At 37.6% G+C, this 22092-nt stretch overlaps 1 protein-coding gene and 1 non-coding gene across 2 annotated transcripts; both read left to right on the top strand.

The window, feature by feature from the left end:
• Positions 1-8098: 8098 nt before the first annotated feature.
• Positions 8099-10952, top strand: LOC146332096 (guanylin-like). Its single transcript, XM_084745612.1, has 3 exons — positions 8099-8255; positions 8697-8883; positions 10694-10952. Exons 1-3 carry the CDS (start codon positions 8184-8186, stop codon positions 10762-10764), a joined length of 330 nt encoding a protein of 109 aa, XP_084601738.1. The 5' UTR covers positions 8099-8183; the 3' UTR covers positions 10765-10952.
• Positions 10953-14425: 3473 nt separating this feature from the next.
• Positions 14426-14497, top strand: trnap-agg (transfer RNA proline (anticodon AGG)). Its single transcript has one exon. It is a non-coding gene; the product is annotated as a tRNA-Pro (tRNA).
• Positions 14498-22092: the final 7595 nt, after the last annotated feature.

The raw sequence follows: 22092 nt of genomic DNA, 5'->3' as shown, positions 1-22092 counted from the left end.
ATTCTGCAAAACTGCTGTAAAGAATCACACCAGCTTTACTTTTTTACATTGAACAAACATACCGGAGGAAAAAGAGTCATGACAACACCTCAACTTTCTAATCATGCAAGTGACATTGCTTTGTAAACAATAACAATGGTCTTTATCGTCCTTGTTATGTAGCAGTTGGTCTCGTCCTGTGCTCAGGACAGTATAAGGACAGGTCTGGTTCTACGAGGGTGCAAAAGCATGCATTGCACCCTCAGTTTAATGTTTTCCACCCTCAGTTGAAATATGAATAATAAATGCCAAATGCAAGGTGATAGGTCACACATCCGAGGTGTCTGCAGAAAACGGAAATCTTTACCTCAGGAAATGTCATCATGACAAGAATACATCACCATAAATCTGCACACAAAGACAGACATGATTTTCTATTAGGCAATTATAATAATGATAGAAATTATGTTTATATCAGACTGACTATTTTACAAATAATTCTAATGGATCCCACCTTGTACATGATCATAGTTTAGTAACTGATGTTTGCAGGTCAATGAGTTTCAAGAATAAAACATGAGCAACTTTTGCTGAAAAGAAAGGTTGGCGAGGCTATGATGAGCCCTGGTGACCAGACGTCTCCTTTAAAAAAAAGCAGAATATAGAGTTGTGACTGACCAGTCTGATGTGTGTAGATGTCTGCATGGTTATGCTGTAAGCCTGCTGTTTCACGTGTGGTCGTGTCAGAGTTGGTCAACTGAAAACAAGAATTCGGAGGGGCTTATGAAGATGAAATCCAAAAGTCACAAATTAGGTAACAATGCATAAAAAAACATCACAGAGGGAAAAACACCATGCAAAAATACAAATGGAAATTCAAGGATATGCCAGGATGCCTGTCATACACACGACCAATTGGTAACGGAACAGAGATAAAATTAAGACTCTGGGAGGCTGATTGGGGCAGGTGAAAACAATCAGGGACAGGTTCAAACAATCAGAGCTCAAAACACGCAAAGACAGGAAATAAGGATGACAAAGACACACAAGGGAAGACTTTACCAAAAATGAAGCAGTAAGTGAATACACAAAAATCCCAGGACCGTGACAGAACAGTTTTATGTAATGACACTGTGCTCTGGTGAGGCACTTTTCCAAGGAGCATTTATGAACACTTCATTGGTGCTGTTCTGACTCAAAGGAAACTGCTGCTGAAAGGGAGCGACACACTCTGTTCACTTAAGAATTTTCCAGCATAATCTAGTCATCAGGGACCACACACACAATTTTTCATGGCTGTAGTCAGCCCACTTTATAGACAATAGTGCATCCCTGGTGATTTTGCTCTGGAACAGAGCCTGGGTATGGAGCCTCAGGACATCGTTGTCTCCCCAATTTGCAGACTTTTTTGGTTGCTGTTCTTCTTTTTTCAGCGAGCTGCTGATTTCCCCGGTGGTGGATCGCACATATAACAAGTCATCAAAACGTCTCACCCTCGTTTCGTCCATTTGGCTCCGTTACTACCTCTGCTGCTGGCTAAAGGTGGAACAACAAAATAATGGCACATCATTCCCAACTTGAACAGGCTTTAGAAAAGGGACTTTTGCCTTCTTGTAGTTTTTTGATGGGCAGGTAGCCTACAGGGCTTCATCAGAGCTCTTTTGCCAGAAATGGCTGCCTACAGGAGTTGACGAGAGCAGGAAACATCCACACATAAAACCAAAACAGTGAGCTAAATGCTACAATGAGATACACATGCATGTTGGCGACAGTTCTCAACGATGACAGTATTTGTTTATTTTCTAGTTTATTTTTATTTTATGTATTTACAATGGAACTTTATTCTTCTGCAAAACTACAGCTTTCAGACGTTTCTGAGAAGAAGAAGAACAATAATAACTTTATTTATATAGCGCCTTTAAAAACAGTGTACAAAGTGCTTTGACAGACAAAGCAAGAAGCGTATATCCAGAAAGGGTATTGTGAGTACAGGTATTAAAAAGTTTGCAAACATTAAACACTGTATACTGTGTAGCTGTGCTGTGTCATATTGCATCACAGATTATTTTGCTGTCTTTATGCTTGACTCACTCAAGAAAGTTGGAGTTACTTCATGCTGTTGCCCCTGAACTTTCTGTCATTATTATACTCCTTCGCCTACATTTCAGCTTGCTGTATATACAGTGTAAGCGTGGTATGTGTTGTGAATTATTTATTTTCTACATCTTACCTGACTCAGCTAAACTATCTCATTATACAGATATACTGTCAGTCGAGGGCACCAGTGCACTCTACACCCTATACTCGCTCCGACAACTGCAATTTACACACAGCCTTTATGCCTGAAGGCAGATAATTAATGTAATGACGAGCGTGTATATCTGAAGTGATAAGAGCATACGGCCAGTGTGTAAAATACATGCTGTGCACTACAGTATGGATGTGCAGCAATGCCAACAAAGCCAATTCTGGTCCCTTTTCTTTGTTTTGTTTTGTTTTTGTTTTTGTTTTTGTTTGGTTTTTTTTTTGCTGTATATTTAAAATAAATTCACTATATGTAACTTTTTTCTATGAATAATGTTCAAATTTGACCAGTTTTAGGCAAAATATTATATGGAATTGAATAGAAACTTAATAAAAAGGGCTTTACTTGACCTCAAGCTTTATATTCTGGCAGTTGGAGAAGCAGTGAAACATTTGGACGTGAAGGATGATGAACATTGAATGTAAATGAAATAATTAAATAAGAAAACAAATCCCCAAAAATGTAGACCGTGAGTGGTGGCTCGTCAAAAACCTGTTGATGTATCACAAAAGCAGCGACCCTGAGCTGTGCAAAGAGGGTTGTTGAAGCTGAATTATGCGGGTATCATCCATATCATCCACATGCTTCTGTCTCCACTCTGATGTACCTATAGTCCATTCATCGCTGCACTCAGGTTCATTACAGGTGATAATACAACACTCACCACACACCAGTTCATGTGATGAGGCTAGTTGGCCCTCCCTGACTGAGCAACATAATAACCACTACGTATTTATCTGAAAAGCCCTTGTTGGTCGGTTATCATCCTTGCAGCTTTGGCCCCTATTTACCCAGCGACTGATTGATGTTTCAGGAGCCCAGAACCAGAACTGATCTCAGGAGAACTGCCTTTGCTGTTAGTGCAGCACTGACATTGAATAATTTGCAATACCACCTAAAAACCGAAAAACTCATACGTCCTCTGATTGCTTTCACTAAACCTATAGTTTGGTCAGTTTTATATATCATATAAATGACTCAGTCTGCCGCTTTTTTCTTTCAGACTGTCAGAATGAAAACAAGCCATATTGAACATGGCCTATGACAAGTCTTCTAAAGTTTGATCTACATTCATTGAATACATAAAGGAACTGACTCCTTTGCACTGTTCAGACGTTGGTATTGCATTACAATGCATCTTCAGATGCATGCTGAGTGAACAGTTTTCTCCGGTCCTTTCCATTTGGCTGTTCACTCATTCCTTTCTTTCTTTCTTTTTTAGTTCAGCGCCACATTTTTCTCCTCTATCAACCCACAAAGAGCCTCGTGTTTTACCTTCACTCTCGGCAGCTTGACAGGAAAGAAGCTCCATGGTGTGCTGGGATTTTATACCTTAACTATGACCGGGACGATGCGCACTTTTACTTTTACTGCACAAACCTGATGTTCTCACCTCGCAGATGATGAAGAAAGCAAAAAGAGAAAGTAAAAGTGTGCCTCCTGGTGCACCACAGAGCCTCTCTCTTGTCTGCTCTTCACAGTAACACAATGTGTTGTTGCAATGAAAGAAACAACTCAATGTGCCGTATTTAATGCCAAATTTACAAGACGGCACAAATGATTAAGTATGCACCATAGCCGTTATACTTCCTCGCTCTGTATGCAAATATCCTCCCTTAACGAGTGCATAGCACATATACAGCCTTCTTAATGACCAGAATAATTAAGAATTTGTTGTAGACCATATTTCACAACATTTATAAAGTTTCTCCTCACTCAACAACTCTCAAAATAGCATGAATTTTAAATGGACCCTTGGGTTGCTCATGTCTTCACACACATCAGCTGCATGTGTTGGACCCAAGAACAGAATGAAAGAATAATGGATGATGTGTCTAAATGCAAAACTCACCTTGTATTAATAAAGGTTAAATAAAATAAATTAAAATAAACACATATACATACTACGACTCATGTTTCATGTTTCATTAAATATTCTCTTTAAAAAAAAGTAAATATCCTATCTACATTGTGCTTCCTTTTCACCTGTTACTTAGAAGAAACTTTTGGTTAGCGAATGTCGTCATTGTTCAGAATCCTCCCACAACTTATGAATTAAAGAATTTAAACAACTCTCATTGATTACATTTTTACATTCTCTCTGATTCAGTTGTTACCTTGAGATTTACCACATAACCAGCTTACTCACCCTCCATCCTGTTTACTGCATACTTTAGAACTTCTTGTATTGTCTGTCTTATCTATTTTGTATCCTTCCTATTCACAGCTTCTGAGTTGCACATGTACATCTCCAAGCATCAGGGAGGATCAAATAATATCCCAAACACACCCCATGAAAACAAAGCTATAACTCTCCTTTATGAGGGTCTCATGCTGTTTTGTCTTTCATCCTGTTTTACCAGGAAATATCTGTTTTCCACGCAGGTCTGTGGAGTATATGCCATATTGAAGAGCACTGAAGCTTATTTCTGCTTGTAGGGGGATTATTTCACTCTGTTGTCTGCCAGGAGCCACACTGGACCTTTCCATTAACGACTGAGAATTCGATTTATGTGCGGCACATCCTTTAATTGTCTACTTTGGGACCTGTGCTGATCCAAATAGCGCTCTCATTCTCATTTTTTAATATTTCACCAGCTTTTTAAGTTCAAATCCCACGTTATGTTGCATATTGTCTGGCAGACATGGAACGATCTATACTTAATCAACCTGATTTTTTCCTGACAAAATCAGTTTCTGTATTCTGAATTCTCCGTACTTTCACCTGCCACACGTGTAGGAGAACTTTACACAGAAACAAGGCAGTGCAACATGGCAGCATCAGTGGAAGAGGACATGCACCCTCTGTAGATATAAACAGCTCATTCTAAGGTAACAAAAACACAAAGATCTTTATTTTAAGATAATTATATACAAATGAAAACATACATATGAATATTATATTCCACTTCTGACCTATTCTGATGATAAATCCCAACAAATGTGGGCCTTTAAGGCTTCACTGACATGTGTTTGAATGTCCTCCCAGTCTAATAAGCCCAGAGTTATATAATGCATAGTCAATGAAAACCAAAGAAAGTCTCCAGTCTTTATAGATTTTCCTAACAATACTTTCTATTTACTTTATGGTTTTTCATTAACAGCTGTGTCTGCGTGTGTGTCAGTCTGTCTGACTTAAGCTATCTTTGAAGACGCATTTCAGACTAAAGACCAGTTAATTGGGGGACAGTTTGTGCAATTTGGGACAAAACCTGTGTCCCCACCTGGGAATGGGCAGATTTTTGGATCAGGAGTGTAGGTGTACGTTTAACCACAGGTCTGAGCCTAACTCCATCCATTGCATAATTGCAAAAAAAAAAAAATTGATAGGATGCTGCTGGATCTGTCTGTCAAATATCCAACTTAAAACTAACTTCACCACAAGTGCGAAAGCCTCTGTGTTTCATCATGGGATCATCAGTCGAAGGAGAAAATGTAGCCACCGCATCAGCCAATAGCAAAATTAATTTACAATAGCCAGGTTTCAACCAGTAGAGGGCATATTTATACAACACAATATATTGAATTCAATACTAAAATGTCACCATTTAGACCTGAATCAATCAACAACACAACTAAAAGCCCAAATACATTGATTTTCAGCTGAAAAAAGTGGTTTGCTGGTTTCCAAAGTGGGGGACTGCAGAGCCACTTCAGTTGGGGGCCTGGATGACCAGAGAAAAAATATAAAGCGAGACAAATTGAAAATGATTTTGTGGGGAAATAAACAAACAAGAGTCTTCTGATGCTATCATGCTGACCTTTATTTCACCAAAATTCAGCTTGAATCCTTTTCTATGTGTTGCCTCCTCAGTTATTGTGAAGGATTGATCATCATTTTGAGGAAGGGGGTCGTGAACTTTTTTCGGTTTCTGAAGAGGCGCACGCCAAAAAACTTTTGGGAACCACTGCTTCAAGGTAGGGGTTAGGGTGAGGCAAGTAGTCATATGTTTAGGGTTAGAGTAAAGTTTTGTAGAACAGTGACTACATGTAATTAAACTAGTAGTTTAACTATGTTTTCAATTGCTTGCTAGTAGTTCAGCTTTAATCATTCAAGCAATTACACTTTTATTCCATTTTTTCTGTTGGCCATAAGGCTTTTTTTTTTTTTTACCATTGTTTCTTTATTAACTAATTGTACACAAAACCAAAGCATTTCCCATGAATAGTGGGATAGTTTATTTTTTGGTTAATGTGTGACCAGTGAACAAGTGGGGACTTTTTGTATTTTGCATTTTTTTCCAACACCACCCTCAGTCTGAAACAGTCCATGTTATCTGTCCAAAACACAAATGAGCAAAGTTTGTCTCAAATTTATATAAAAGAAATTTTAAAATGTTGAAGCCTGGATTTCCTCTTTTCCATAATTCACCGGAGTCAAACCTGCCAAAATGTGTTGATTTTATGACTTTGATGTGACTAATGAAACAATGTCACTGAATTCACACAGTCAGGATAATCTATTACTGATGGAGGAGCTTTAGACTGTGACTCACAGTGACGTCATAGATTTGACCTTTATCTGCCGACTTTGGGAAAGTGCCGCTCCTTGTCAATCACCAAAGTTGACTTAACGCCACTACAAGGAACTTTCATGTTGTGTTGACTTTGGAGGCCCCTCTGGACAAAAACAGTGTTTTAATTCTCATTTTATGTCAAAAATAGAATTATTTCAAGAAAAATATCCTCCTGCTTCTTTTTAACTGTCTACTCACTGCAACTTTTGCCTGGAAAAATCTTTGCCTTAAATTGTTTCATCTGATTCCAGGGAGAATCCGATCCAGATTAAAAATAACTATATCAAAACGTTTGCTTATGCAGGTCATATAGAGGGATCAGAATTAAACTGATGAGACTTAGACTGTTGAATTAAAAACTCCTTGTAGTATGTTTGAGAAAAATATTAATTTGTTGAATTTTGTGCATTTTGAATTGAGGGAGAACGTGTGTTTATAATTAAAACAGGACATCCAGGGGGTCCATGAGAAGTTTTTAGATTCATTCACATAAAAACAATATAATACTAACGTTTGATAGTACTGCAAGCACTGGATCTAGAGCAGGTCAGTCTTTATTGTTCTGCCTGAAATTTGGTTTGCAACACAGCAAAACTGTTCAGTGTTCAGCGACTTTTTCAGCGTCAGCACTATGTGCACGTTATTAATCATTTCAAAAAAGAAATCCTAGTTTGTGTGCCTAGATATTTTTTCTTTTTGCTGTGGTATCATTTTTAATACGCTGAATTTTGAAATACTAGTATTGATTTTTTCCCCAAAAGATTGCCATAGTTCAACAAACAGTATTTTAATTTTTAATAAAAATAGATTATGTTCTAGAACTTTGCAAACTTTGCATCAGTGTGCGTTTTTCTGACTGCGTCACCAAAGTCAAAAAGAGTTGCCATTTGCACTTGGAAAACGTCATCATCTGCAAACCTCGCAGCCATTAAAATGACTGACCTATATGGATAAGCTCTGTACGTATATGACCGCCTCCTTATCAGACAGCTCTGTGACGAATATCTGTGGGAGAGAGACAGGGATGAGATTTATTAGGCGGCGCTGAGGCGTTGGACGCATTGGAATAAAACCCAAAGTCAGTAATGAAATATTGTGCTGACGGAGGAAACAACAGAGATAGAGGTTATAAACAAATTTATTGGTTATAAACTCAAAAAGAGGATCCAGCGCACTTAAAGTCATCCAGTCTTTAGTTATCTTTGATCGCTCAGATCAGTGCTCCCCTCAACCTTTACTCCCCCCACCCTGCCATTTGTGTTTGTTAATAAATCACTCACTAATCTGTCCAGACTCCTTATAAGAGGCCAAGCAGATATGCAGACACCACAGAAGAAACACTCCTCTGAAACAAACTGAGAAGCATTTTGCATCATCTGAAAATGAGAGTGCTCGGTGTTGTCCTTGCTTTGGCACTGTGTGTGTGCAGTGGAGCTTCAGGTGTGCAGGTTAAGGTGAGTATCACTTGTTCTTGATGTTGTTGACCCTTTTTATCTTATCATCCAGGCTATTTGGTTGGTTTCTCTCTTTAAACTATGCTTTATCCTTTATTTTCTAAATGCATCTTAGAAATTTTTTTTAGAAGTTTTTTTGGAAAATCCAGGTGTTGTCAGGCCAGTTTAAGGCTGATCTGAGGACCTGCTACACGTCCTCTAACAAGACAATTGTTCAGTCTAGTCAGGTTCTGCCTCTAAAGTGGATATCCACCCCTCTCTTCCAATTCAAACCTGAGATCACACTGAGTTACTTTCAGCCCTCGCACCTCTTATCTTTCCCGTTACAACACCTACACACCATAATCTCTCTCTAAATTCAAAGCACCTGCTATTTTGATTTTAATTGCGTCAGATTTTTCTCTTTGTACTTCAAACGGCTTCTTGTCCGTTCTCCTGCAGGTTGGAGACAGCAGCTTCCCCTTGGAGGCGGCGAAGAAGCTGAAGGGTCTGATGGATTTGGACGACAACGTTAGCCCTCACCTCGCTGAGACAAGCGTCGTGGCCGTTTGCGCCGACCCTCTCCTGCCACAGATCTTCCGGCCAGTGTGTCAAGGGAAAGGAGCCGGCATCGTTTTTTCCAGACTAGGTAAGATGGAGTGAAGAAGGTACAAATACCAAATGTCGAAATAATAGATGTGAAATATAGGACATTAGGTTTGTTCCGGCACAAACAAATTATGGCATTATATTACATGTTGCTCTAGATTCTTTACAGTCATTGCACTACCGCAAGACAACAAAATTACAAAGTCATTACAAAGTCTCTCTCTAATGTTCTGATATTTTGTAAATGTGACAGACAAAACTATTGGTGTCTAAACAGCACATCACAGAGGCGTATTAAGAAATTGTATTATAGTGACCATCACAGAAAGCAAGAACTACTGCAGGACTGAAGTAGGATCCAAAACAAAGAGAGTATTTATGATACCATCACAGTGTAGGCTATGTCTGACTGATTTCATATCAATAGCACATCCATGTTCATTATTTAAAAAAGGAATATTTCACAAGTTCATTGATGTGTTTAACAGTGGAGCTTTATAGCACAGACAGATAAGCGATATCAGGCTTTGACTGCACCCAGAACAATGTTTACAAGAGGCTACATCATAAAGTGCAGCTGTTAGCTTGGCACTCAGAGTGGAATAGGAAGGAAACTCTCCAATGTAATATTTTTTCCCCACCAAGACTGTTCTGCCTTGTCCTGCCCTACTGTGCTGTGATTGGCTAATAGCACCGTGCTGTGATTGGTTAGTTCTAGTTGCCTCGACAGTGTGTTGTTGTGATTGCCAGAAAGCCCATCTATTTAACCATAAACCGTGATCTTTTCCAAAACCAACCCAAGCAGTTTTGTGCCTAAACCTACCCAAACTGTTACTGAAAACTGAACATATATATATTTTTTAAAGAGAAAATAAGGAATGAATAAGTCAACCAAGTCTAAAAAAGAGTCCTGTGTTTGATTGGTTTATCCACCACAAGAACAGTAGAGCAGATTAGTCAGAACAGTCTTTGGGTGGAAATAACACCTCTCCAGTGATGATAAAATTCACCTGCCATATCTCTAAAGCCCACAGCACACCAATCAAACATTCTCCAACAGACACTGATGTTTGTTTGGTGAACCATGGCCGTTTGTCTTTGTTTTAAATTGTTTGGCGATGCAGTTAGTTTTAAAAACACATAAAGCCACCAACATTATTTGTTCCCTGTTGTTGGAGAGTGTTTGCTTAGTGTGCCATGGGCATCAAGCTTACTAATCAATGAGTTGTATCTGTGCAAGACATAAAAGCTGGGTGAAAAGACATAAAAGCTGGGTGAATTTTCTCATCTAACTCTTGGCAAGAAAGCAAGTAAACATGTTTCCCTAAATGTCAAACTATTTGTTGAATACACAACCTGCTGACCCACCCGCCACCTGCTGAACTACCTGCTCAGTAAGCATCAGTGTCAACAATTAACTTTTGTCAAATTCAGAAATGAAACAGCCTTGCAAACAGGTTCTTAGAAACGCTGTTTAATGTCAGTCTTATCAGGCATTCGCCCTCTTTCAGACTTGAGATTAAAGACAGACACGGGATCACTCAGGAGGTCACTGTTTACACGTTGTGTTATGCACATCCTGCAACTGCTGCACTATTAAGTGGCTCTAGAATAATAATACCAGACAAGAGGCCTGTGGAAAGCTGTGCAAACACAGTCTCTGGGGACCATTAAAGCTTATTAGATGCAGATGGCACCCTTGTTGCCATATTGAGACATATTCGGATATGCATCGTCTTATCAGTATTAGCAGTATTTCTTACAACTGAAAAGCTGGGCCCCAGGAGGTACAAAAACATCTTTTAGGTCAGATGAATATTTATATTTCTTTTTCCTCTTGAACCTTACAGTGTATATCATCACGCCTTCGGATCCTTGTGAAATATGTGCCAACCCCGCCTGCTTTGGGTGTCTGCATTGAGGTTGCCATCTGCTACATGAGCAAACACATCGAGCGAGAGCCTCCAAGGGCGTCGTCCTCCGTAGTTCCTCCACATCTATATGTATGAAGCATCCGTGGACGTCAACAAAAACACAACCTTTCACCCAGCAACCAAGCCCAATGGGTCTCCAGGCTCAGCGATCAATGTAGTGCATTTTAATAGATACAAAAAAAAACATTGCCACATTTTTATAGAATTTGGTAGATGCTATTAGAACGTAGTCCCTTGTCAGTTAAGTGTCATAAACTTCTGCAGTGTTTGAATATTATTGCTTTCATATTGAGCTGTTAATTTATTGAATTTGGTGCACCTTCTTGATGATAATAAAATGATAATAATAAAAAAAATATCTATTCTTTGCATCCTTGAGAGTTTTTACTTGTAGTTGCAAGAATGCTGTAATGCTCACACAAACAAATGGTATGCTGTTTCAAAGCCACTGAATGTGAAAATAACCAAGTTCAGTCTCATGAAAACAAACAGCAATAACAAAGTGGGTGTGATTGGAAAAGTGTCACCTATTCCACCAATTAAATCAAAGATTGTTTATTTAACAGATGACTCACTCAGTTAAAAAGAAAAAAAAATCACATACTGGTCTGCACAATCCTACTCTGTGGTTTTTGACACCCATCTTTACTTTTTCAACCAAAAACTCTTGTTACAAAAGTAGGTACCATTTTTTATAAGACTATGCTTATTGATGATGTTTATAAATAAGTTATTTATTAGGTTGTAAATATTTTATATATCATTAATAAGCTTCTGCAACACATTAGATAAAAACGACAAGAACATGCTGCTTGCAAAATAGTGAGCCCACATGAGCTTACTTTGTCTTCTCTATTGGCAGCATTTATACCTGCCAGCTTCATCAGATATTTGTTAAAAAATAACTAGCATTTAACCACTATTGGCATATCCTACTTTTAAAATAGTTAAAAGTTTCATATGGCAAATCAGTGTATCAAATTACCAGATTCATATACTTTGTTTTGGCAGTACTGTTTTACTTGACATTTTCAGCATACACAGTTTTAAACTTTTCATAAAGGTTCATAAATACATCAGGGCATCAAATACCGACAGTCTGGGTTGATGAAATGTCCCACGCACACACACACACACACACACACACACACACAAAAGGATTAAATAATGGAAATGCAGGCAGAGGGCAGGATCTCTGCAGATAAGGAGTGACATAAGTGATGATTGAAAGGGACTGTGTGTATATGAGTCTATACTTTTTAAGAAACTGCTGCAGATAACTATATTTTTAAATGTGATTAGTAAATGTTGATATATTTTACACCTTACAATAAGGCTCCCTTTTGACTGTTAGAAATGGTAGTAACTCATGAGTAAAATTAAAATTTGTTCATCTTGATGTCAACATGACTTTAAGTTCGTTGGAATGGACAAGATACAGAAGCTCTATCACATGGCTCTGATAGGAAATCATTCATGTGTACAGGCATCTAAAATTCCAATAATATTGGCAGCCAACTAGAGCAGCTAATTCACGTAACAGCAATCAGCAATGTGCGCTAATGACATCAGACATTATCAATATGCATGACATCAGTGACCTGCTTTCCTACCCCTGTGCTTCACAGCCATCAGGTGTCACACGTGGTCGTCAGTCTTTAAGGGAAATCGTATTTGCAATCAGTTAAAGCTGCTCTACGGCACGCATTGTGTTTATTTGCAACCATTGATCTTTAAAGCCCACAATAATGTGAGTTTAATGGATCAGTTAATGAACCAGTCTAATGAAAGTGTCAGCCTCAACAAACACTGTTTAATCCTCGGTGGTTGATGTGTGTTTCCCTCACTGACTGTAAATGAAGATTGATACTTTATCATCTTTGATCTTTATGTCAGTATATTTCCCTCCATAATGTGTATTTAAAGCTACAAGTTTTGGAGGCTCCTGTGGACAAAATCAGTAGTGTTTCCACCGTAATAGCTACAAAATCCACCATCAAAAACAAAATTATCTAAAGAAAAGCTTTCTCTTGTATTTTTTTTAACTGGCTATCAGGCTACTCACTGTAACTTTGCCTGCCAAAATGCAAAGACAGGCTTCTTTCATCTGATTTTAAGGAGAATCCAACCTGGTGGCTGACATGAAGAATACATAAATGGCTGATCATCTTCCAGATGACCTTGTTTACTTATGTAAACAGTGTTAAATCGAGACTGATGCATAACTAATTATAAACTCCTTGTTGTGGCTTTAAATAATTAACAATAAAGCTGACACTATTTTTTCTGGGGTATGGACTCATACAAATAATTATGAAATCAAAGATAATTCACATATATAAAGTCTCAAAAAATGTTATAAGCCACTGTATATTTTGTTTTAGCACAGCTGTTATTGTTATTATTTATTTATTTATTTTGCATTTTTGTGGCCTACATTGGTTTGAGGAAAGGGGAAAATGTTGTACTAAAGTATATTCATGATTACAAAGTAAGATTCTCATATGGTATTTTTTGAAATTATTTTTATTTCAAATGTTTTGCTCCAGGCATGAAATAAACAATAAAAAGACAAACTGAGGACAGCAGTTAAAACAGTCATCGCTGAAAAAAGGACAAAATAGTTTGAGGACAATGAAAAACTAACTGATGAACCAATTCAGTGATCATTAATTCTATTAAAATATATATATATATATATATATATATATATATATATATATATATATATATATATATATATATATATATGTTGAGACAGAAACAGAGAAAAAGCTCGGGCAGCAGAGAAAAAGCTCGGGCAGTTTTGTCTCAACCGGGATTTAAACGAAGACGGAAGTAAGACGGAGTGAGACCTCTCGCGTCGTTGGGATCCTCTGCTTCCTCCCGCAGCTTCTTCTGGACAGCGCGCGACGACCTCTGGCGGCTGTTCAGTGACGTAAAAACAGTGTGTTAATTTTAAAATAACGGTCCTTTCTGTCGAACTTTCCACAGGTCCGACCGTTAATTCAACACAAAACTAATTCGAAGTCACACGTGTTTTCGTTGGGTACTAATTATCTCTCAGCGTTTAACTTTGCCACAAAACACAGATTAATCAAGTTAAAGAGAAATCTGGTGTTGTCGTCCCTGCCTTTACCTGTATCCCCAATGCATCCGTCCCGTCCGTTTCTCCTAATGTGAAAGCTCTTCTGCGTCTTGACTCTACCCTGTTTCACAATTTGTTTTCTGTCGTAGGACAAAAACCACAAACTTACACCCAAAATCACAGAGGATTGACACCAGCCACGATATCAGTCAACCGAGGTAAGAGGACATAGAATTCACCCGAAGTTGTTGTAGCTAATGGACAGTAATTTTGCTCGGACAGGCATTCATGTCAGTTAATACTACGTTTAGTGTGGCGTACTTAAGTTTTGACTCGACCGTTAAACCGTTGGAATTGCACCAAACTTCACAGTTTCCATTCAGTCTTAAGTTGGTCATGATAAAGCTTTAGGGTCCTGCAGGCTAATAGTGAACAACTGACAAGAAATGTGTGTTGGACACAGACAAACAATAAACAGTACATGTTCATGTTGCCCATTTGGTCAACTTTACCATAAATATTGGGCTTTCTGTTTGTAACCGTGATTTGTGTTGTCACGTGGCTCGTTGGTCTAGGGGTATGATTCTCGCTTAGGGTGCGAGAGGTCCCGGGTTCAAATCCCGGACGAGCCCTCCTTTTTGTGTTATGTCTAAGTTTTTCAGAGGAAAATTTATTTTCAAGTAAGCCTATACACAAAGACTGCCGCAAGTTGGTAGTAAATCACTTAAATGCAGCGCCTAAACAAATATATTGAATAAGTACATAAGCAAAACCACATGTAGCTACATATAAAATAATAACTAATTACATCTACTCAGTTACTTTGATTAAGTCTTTTTTTGGTACTTGTACATTTATGAGCATTTTTTCAGGTCTGTAATTATACTCATACTTAAGTATGCATTACACTATGTTATCTACTTACTTTTAGAATAAAAAAACAATAAACTACTGAGTAGGCCTGCAAAATGAATTAATATCCAGAAGGTGATCAAACAAATGAAAACCATGACATACAGACAAAAAAGAAGCTGCAGCAGGCATAGATTTGGAGAAGCGACTGACCACTGAGCAGAACAGTGTTGGGAGCTGCTGCTATTGATAATGTACGAGTAACTTTTGAGAAGAATACTTTACACTTTTGAGTATTTTTTCAACACTAGTAATTTTACTCGTAGCTGAGTAATATTTCAGTACTTGTAATTGAGTACAGATTTTAAGTATCTTCCTGCCACTGTAATTAAACAGTTATACAGGTTTCCCCTTTTCTTTCCCATCATGCAGCATTTTGCTAAAAATCATGCTGTATAGCAGTATCAAATGTATATTCTGTATCAGTTTGTTCCAACTCTATATTGAAGCCAGAGTAAAATATTCAAACCTAAGACCCAATATATGCGTTTTTGATCAGATGAAAATATTGTAGGTATCTTGCACATAATTTAACACACATTTCCTCAAAATACAACCCAACAAATTTGTTATCTTTTGAAAAGTTGTCCTCCACTAGGAAATAAACATCTGCAGTTTTTTTTTTCAGTGTTTTTTGGCTTCAGAACATGAGTTTGTGCTTACTCACCGATTAACCCTTTACCCCCCTCTTTATTTAACAAACAAATAATAATTATAATAATTAAATTAATTTTTATCTCACCTTTCATGTAAAACTTAAGCTCAAAATACTTCACATTCCACGAAACAACTGTAAATTAAAGACACATAGATGAGCAGACAATTGAAACAACAAAAACTTTAAAATAAATCCAAAAAGATACATGAAATAGTTAATTAGGTACATAAATGCAAGCAATTAACAACATTACTTGTTTGGTTTCATTCTTGAGATCATGATTAAATTATTTGATCCCATAGATACCCAACAATTGAGCCAAGTTAACCCAATAATGCTATTTGACTACACCAAAGATGTAAAAAAGGTCTGTCAAAAGGCAATTATATGTTTTTTGACTATGGGAATGTGGGAAAAACAGTAAAATCCATCAACACTGTATCTATCAACTATCTACTAACCAACTCACACACATTTTGGCTGTTCTATGTTATCTAATTTTAATAACTAATGTAATAACTATTGCAATATTTTCTATCACTTTGAGTTTGGAGCTGTATTGACCAGCACTAAAGTTGTTAAAATTATCCCCTCTGTTACCAGGTTACAACATTAAATTCTTCCTTAAACCCTCAACAATAACAATGCAATAATTATAATATATATATAATAATATAACATTGTGAGAGGCTTTGTCTTTACCTTTGATGTCTTGAAACATTTTCCCAGTAGATTAATGTCTCTGTAACTCTGTCCAGTGTTTTCATTCCTCTCAATTCCCACCAGAGGGCACAATTTACTAAACAATTTCACTACATTCTTCAGATTTAATAGCATGATGATAACATATGGATGTAAAGATCTGCATTCAAAAAAATCTGTTCTGTATTCACATTTTTTATTTGATTTTTACCTCAAAAGAGGAGACAATTTCCTTCTTTTTTGTACATGTTGTCATGAGAATTAAAGTGTGGTTAGGAAAAGCACACTGGTTGACAGAGTAACCTGAACAACATCACACTTTGACATGGTGCAGCTCACCATATGTAATAAAGAGTAACCTCAATAATATTCCATGCCAACATTTGGTTTCTTCTGCCAGTGCCTTGTTCTGACCATGCCCTGGTTCCTTTTAATCAAAACACATATTCAAAAAACTTCAACAGCAACTTGAAAAGCACAAAATATGCACCAGAGTACAGCTTGTAACTGCATGCTTGGAAAGTTCATAATAACCTCTGTTCCAAGAAGCCATGAGTGAGATTCCTGCAGAGGAGGATTTTGTTTTTTTTCATTTTCATAGCTTGTTTTATATGGATAAAGAAAACCTCCCTTCTATCCCTCATTTGGCCATACTGCTTATCCTGTTCAGGGTCGAGCTGCTAGAGATTATCCCAGTGCACGCTCAGAGCATGTTGACAGTCTATGTCAGGGCCAAAAAATATAAGCAGATAAACACAATCACTGTCACACCTAAGATTTTGAGTTTCCATCTCATCTAACGTTAACGTTTTGGACCGTGAGAGAACAAAGTTCCGCAAAAAAAAAAAAAAAAAGCCAGGCAGTTTGGTTCAGACCACAGACTTCATAAGGCGATAAGGGAAACCAAGTGAAAAACATGTGTTTTGACTTTGAAGTCGTTTGGGTTTTCACAGCCTTGAACCCCCATATCCCTCAACCCCCTTATCGCCTTTGAAGGACGTACATCAATTGAAAGAGTTATGAGATATATAGCTTTTTTTTTTTTTTTAAGTGTCTGTCCCAGGCTTTAGTCATGAACTGATGTAATTCATTTCCTCCAAATCCAGCATTACAAAACTCAAAGTCGGTCTTGATTTCAACATGTTGCTTTAGGGCATAACAGAGAAGTTATCCTCCTACACATCCTCTAGCCTTTTCACTGAAAGCAAATTTCCATAAAATTCAACAGGCCACTGGGAGTACCAATTTGTCATATTCACGCAGCACCCATGTTTCATTGACATCATGTTCAGGGAGCGAAGCTCAAATGTCATACAGCTGTGTTCCAGGAAGCAAATCATAAGCATGGGTTATCTGACAAATCGCCATTCTTTCACCACTTTCCAAATGATCAGCAACTTAAAAAACATGAGACTGTATTCCAAAGGAAAACAACATATTTGCAAGGTAAAAAGAAGTTGAGAAAAGGCATCTGCCTTAAGTAGATTTTTGAGTTTTGAATCATACTCAAACTCTTATCACAGCGGTAATATCTCCTTTGATAGAGTGAAGTATCTGGAGCTTTAGGTCCGCCATGTCCAAACCTTCGTGCACTGTACTGGCATTAGCGGTGTTGCGACTAGGCGAGGAGTCCGTGTCATTAGCAACATTAGCACTCTGAGCCGAGGAGGTGCTAGGCCTAGCTGCGGTTGAGCCGATGTACTTGTATTTTCTCAGACTGGAAGCCATTTCCAGAGCCGAAGTAACGTTAGATTGGTCGCTAGGTTCACAATTTACGTTACTATGACAAACTAAGTGCGTGTAGGTCGGAAGACACTATTTCTGAAACTGTAATGCAGAAGTTCAGCAGGAGCCTCACCAAACACGTCTTACTCCATTCCTGGCACGCTCCGCCCCCTGAGTCATACTCAAACTCAACCAGTTTTGAAATACACTGGGTTAAAAAAAAAGTTTAGCCAACATATAATCTTTTTTCAAGATAATTTACTTTTCTACTTTGGATACACTTCATTCTTTTAGTTTTAGAAACTCCCAAAAATGTATTTAAAGTTTTTTTTTTTTACACTAAGCTGTTAAACTGATTTGTCATTATTTGGGTGCTTAAAAAAGGGTTTCATCTGAAAGTGTTCAGTTATTTACCATTGTTCGCTTTCACATGAATGAATGTACTCAACAATTTTTTCAATACATTTTTTGAGGGTTTTAATCTTATCTTAAGTAGGCCAAATTATCCCAAAAAAAACATTAATAGTTGGTAAAACCTTTTCAAAATTTAAGAGTGTGAGTTGGGCTCAAAACTATTCAAAAATCTATTGAAATAAGTTGCCCAGGAATATTGAGTTTTGCCAGCTTTTTTTTTTTTTTTTTTACTATGATAAACCATTTGCTACCATAGCTTATGTTAGCATTCAACTACTTCATACCAAACTTTACCCTTAGACACTGTTTAACGAAATATCAATGCAGACCTTGGACACATTTATTTAAGCCTGAAAGTAAAACACACTGGATGTAATCTAGCTTGCTGTGTAACATTAACTGTCTTGTCTCTACACAACCTCAGTAATGCTCTGGTTTAGTCAGTAACGCATTATCTTCTCAATTAATCCATCAATTGTTTCATGGGTGGGGCGATTCATTGACGTAATCAGTGTAATCGATTATGACAATACGTCGATTTGTATATTGTGCGTTGATGCGTCACTGTGAACTGCTGCGCCTGGCCAAAACATGGATTCACCCGGAGAACAAGTGGCAGAGAGCAAGCCTCTCCACGATCATCTAAAGTGTGGCTCTTGTTTTAGACAGAGACACAACACTTCGTCTCTCTTCAGCTCCACAAACTGGACATGACTTATCACAGCAGGACAAACTGCTGCTCATGAGTGCTGGAAGTGAAGCACCAAGCGACCTGTCCTCCTCCTGCAGCTGCAGCAGCATTGTCCTGTTTACTTTCTGTCAGCATCCAAACACAACATATGAAGGTTATCAACACGTGGAATGTTCGCAGTTAATGAATGATTAACTTCTGCTCTGGCTGTCTTTCAGCACATGGAACATGTGGGGCAGAGAAACAGTATGTTTATTTTTAGTGGAATTCACTTCCTTCCAGAACTTAGCTGGGTTTGAAGAACAGCTAGAGATAGTGTTTAAATAATAATCAGATTTAGCTTTCCTCACAAACGATGTTAATTTATTTCTTAGCTGCCTAAAAGCAAGCCAATGTGATGGAAATGCGAGGTGAACCAAGGACTCGATCTGTCTTTAATTCTTTGCTTCTTAAAAAGGGCATGTTTGTTAACAACTAAGTTGAAGGTATTTATAAAATGATCCAATGCTAATTCAGCATCTGAGATTTCTAATGTGGTTGAAATATTGCTATGGCAAAGATTTTGTAAGAAGGCCTGTTCATCAAAATTTCTGAGATCTCTTCTTCACAACAATTTGTGCTTTAGTTCTCTGTAATCTTGTATCCCTAAAGCAAGCTATGGGGCAATGGTCACTTATTCCAAGGTCAAAGACACCAGAAGCAACAGTTTTGTCACTCCTGTTAGACAGAATCATGTCTATTAAAGTTGACTTTGAATTGTTTTTTAGATTAGACCTAGTAGAGTCAGAAATCAGTTGGGTTAGGTTGAGATTATCATACATATCCCTCCAGTAAGCATACACACTAGTTCAGTGTTTCCCAACCCTGGTCCTCAAGGCACACTGCCCTGCATGTTTTAGATGTTTTTAGATTCAAATGATCAGTTTGTTGTCAGGCTTCTGCAGAGCTTTGATGACGAGCTGATCATTTGAATCAGGTGTGTTGGAGCAGGGAAACATCTACAACATGCAGGGCAGTGTGCCTTGAGGACCAGGGTTGGGAAACACTGCACTAGTTAACCAACTGAGATTAAAATCACCCAAAATTATAATCTCTGAATTACTATATTGAGAGATAGCGACCCTAATGTTGTAGAAATATAAGATCAGATCGCCTGTCTCACTTTTTGCTTTTCTTTTGCTCTTACTAGACTCCCACACTCACTGCCTCAAGGTGTCTTATAGTATTTGTTGTAAATTGTTAACCACATTAATAGTTTTGGGGAAATTCACCGGGATGAGAAAACACAGCGACGTTTAAATCATTTTCAGCAGGTGAACAAATCCTGTTGTCTGCCTGGCTGTGTGAGTTAATAACTTGCCAGTCCTGACTTGAATGCCACCTGAAGCGTTCACAGGATGACTGACTGAGGCAGCAAACCTTCAAGTGTTTCCTCTGCCTCTAAATGTCAGTTTACAAATCACTTTCTAGAATCACAGTGCTTCTTAAAACTGTCAAAGCTACTGATATTTTGGGATATTTTGAATGTTTTATTTTAAGATTTTCTTTCATTTTGCTACCACACCTTTATCTCAGAGAGAGTTGGGGGGGGTTTGGTGAACTCGGGCACAGTGTGGGTTTCCTGGTTTCTTGCAGGGAGTTTTGAGTCTCATCTTCGGTGAAAAAGTAAATCAGTAAAACTGTTTCATAATTTTCCATTACTGCACTTAGAGGAGGATCAGGAGTGAAATATCTCCTATGAACTGATAGTGAGGCATTTTTCATATTTTGTCATTTAGCTGGCCATTACACTCCACAGATGTAAAATTATTGCTCTAAGCTTAACTGTTAAACTGTCAGCCTCCAGTGTGATGTTATTACAGCTGCAGCTAATAATTATTTTCATTCTTGATTAATCTGCTGGTTATATTCTCCACCAATCAATTAATTGTTTGGTCTATAAAGTATCAGGAACCAGTGAAAAATGTATATCCATTTTAGTGAAAAATCTTCCAAAAACCCAAATATAAGACCCAAAATACAGCCAGTGTTCCCATCTGAGAAGCTGGAACAGTAAAATTTTTGGCATTTTTGCTTGAAAAATTACATACCCAATTAATCACTATAAATATAACTAATTAATCAACTGCTAATTATTGCGGCTCTAGATGTTGCTTCTCCCACCAGCAATAAATCTATACCAAATCGGTGGTATATTACGAATATATCACGTCACCAAAAAACAAATAAATCCTGCTTTTTTAAAATAAAGATCATGACATGTTAGCCTATGTCGTACCTAGAACTTGTTGGCCAGTTTTCAGGGTGTTTAGCAGACAAGAAAATACTGTGAAGTTATAAAATCTTGATTTATCAATAGCTGAATGAACAGGGCCTATTGTATTTTTGCTTCATCTTAACTTTAATTAATACATCATTATGACACTGTTTAGGTGTCCTGTCCAGCGCTTGGTGATCCTACACAGTGTGTGATGTGATGGGCATGGTGAACAAGTCCTTTAATGTATTCAGTTGTTGCTTTCTGTCATTTAACCACAATTCAATAGCAAAATGTTATATGATTTCACTTTAAGGAATATTCCATTTCAGATATACTAGTAAGTGACAAATCAGACATTAATCAAACCTACATTTAACACTGACATTTCAAACCTCAGTTCATAGTAGGGCTGAAAAATTAATACTTTTTTTTATAATCGCAATATGGTCTAGTGCAATTTTCAAATTGCAGGAGGTGTAATACTTGTTAGAGGCAAAATGTGTCAAAATACCATTAAAAAAATCTGCAGAGATGTCCAGGCCTACATCATATTCTACAGATTTAAAATATATCTTTGTTTGGTACAGATCCCCACAAAAATCACACCATAATCATTTTAATATGCTTTTCACTGAAATTGAAAATGATAGTGAAAAATGATCATTCCCGCTAATATCACAAATCATATTGCAATTGCAATATCACTCAAAATTGTTCAGCTAATACAAAAAACCCCTTTCCTTACACATGTGCTGGTTTGGTTTGGCTTGACTCTGTTTGACTCAGCCCAGCACGACAGGGATTTCCTTTCCATTACAACAGGGATGACAACTTGAAGGTCGAGGCCGAGCCAAGTGGCTGCAAA

The sequence above is a fragment of the Lutjanus erythropterus genome, chromosome 2 (assembly GCF_056507025.1).
Source record: "Lutjanus erythropterus isolate fLutEry1 chromosome 2, fLutEry1.hap2, whole genome shotgun sequence".
Classification (NCBI taxonomy): Eukaryota; Metazoa; Chordata; class Actinopteri; order Lutjaniformes; family Lutjanidae; genus Lutjanus; species Lutjanus erythropterus.
The sequence above is the reverse complement of the archived record's forward strand: the minus strand, read 5'-3'. Positions and strand labels throughout refer to the sequence as shown.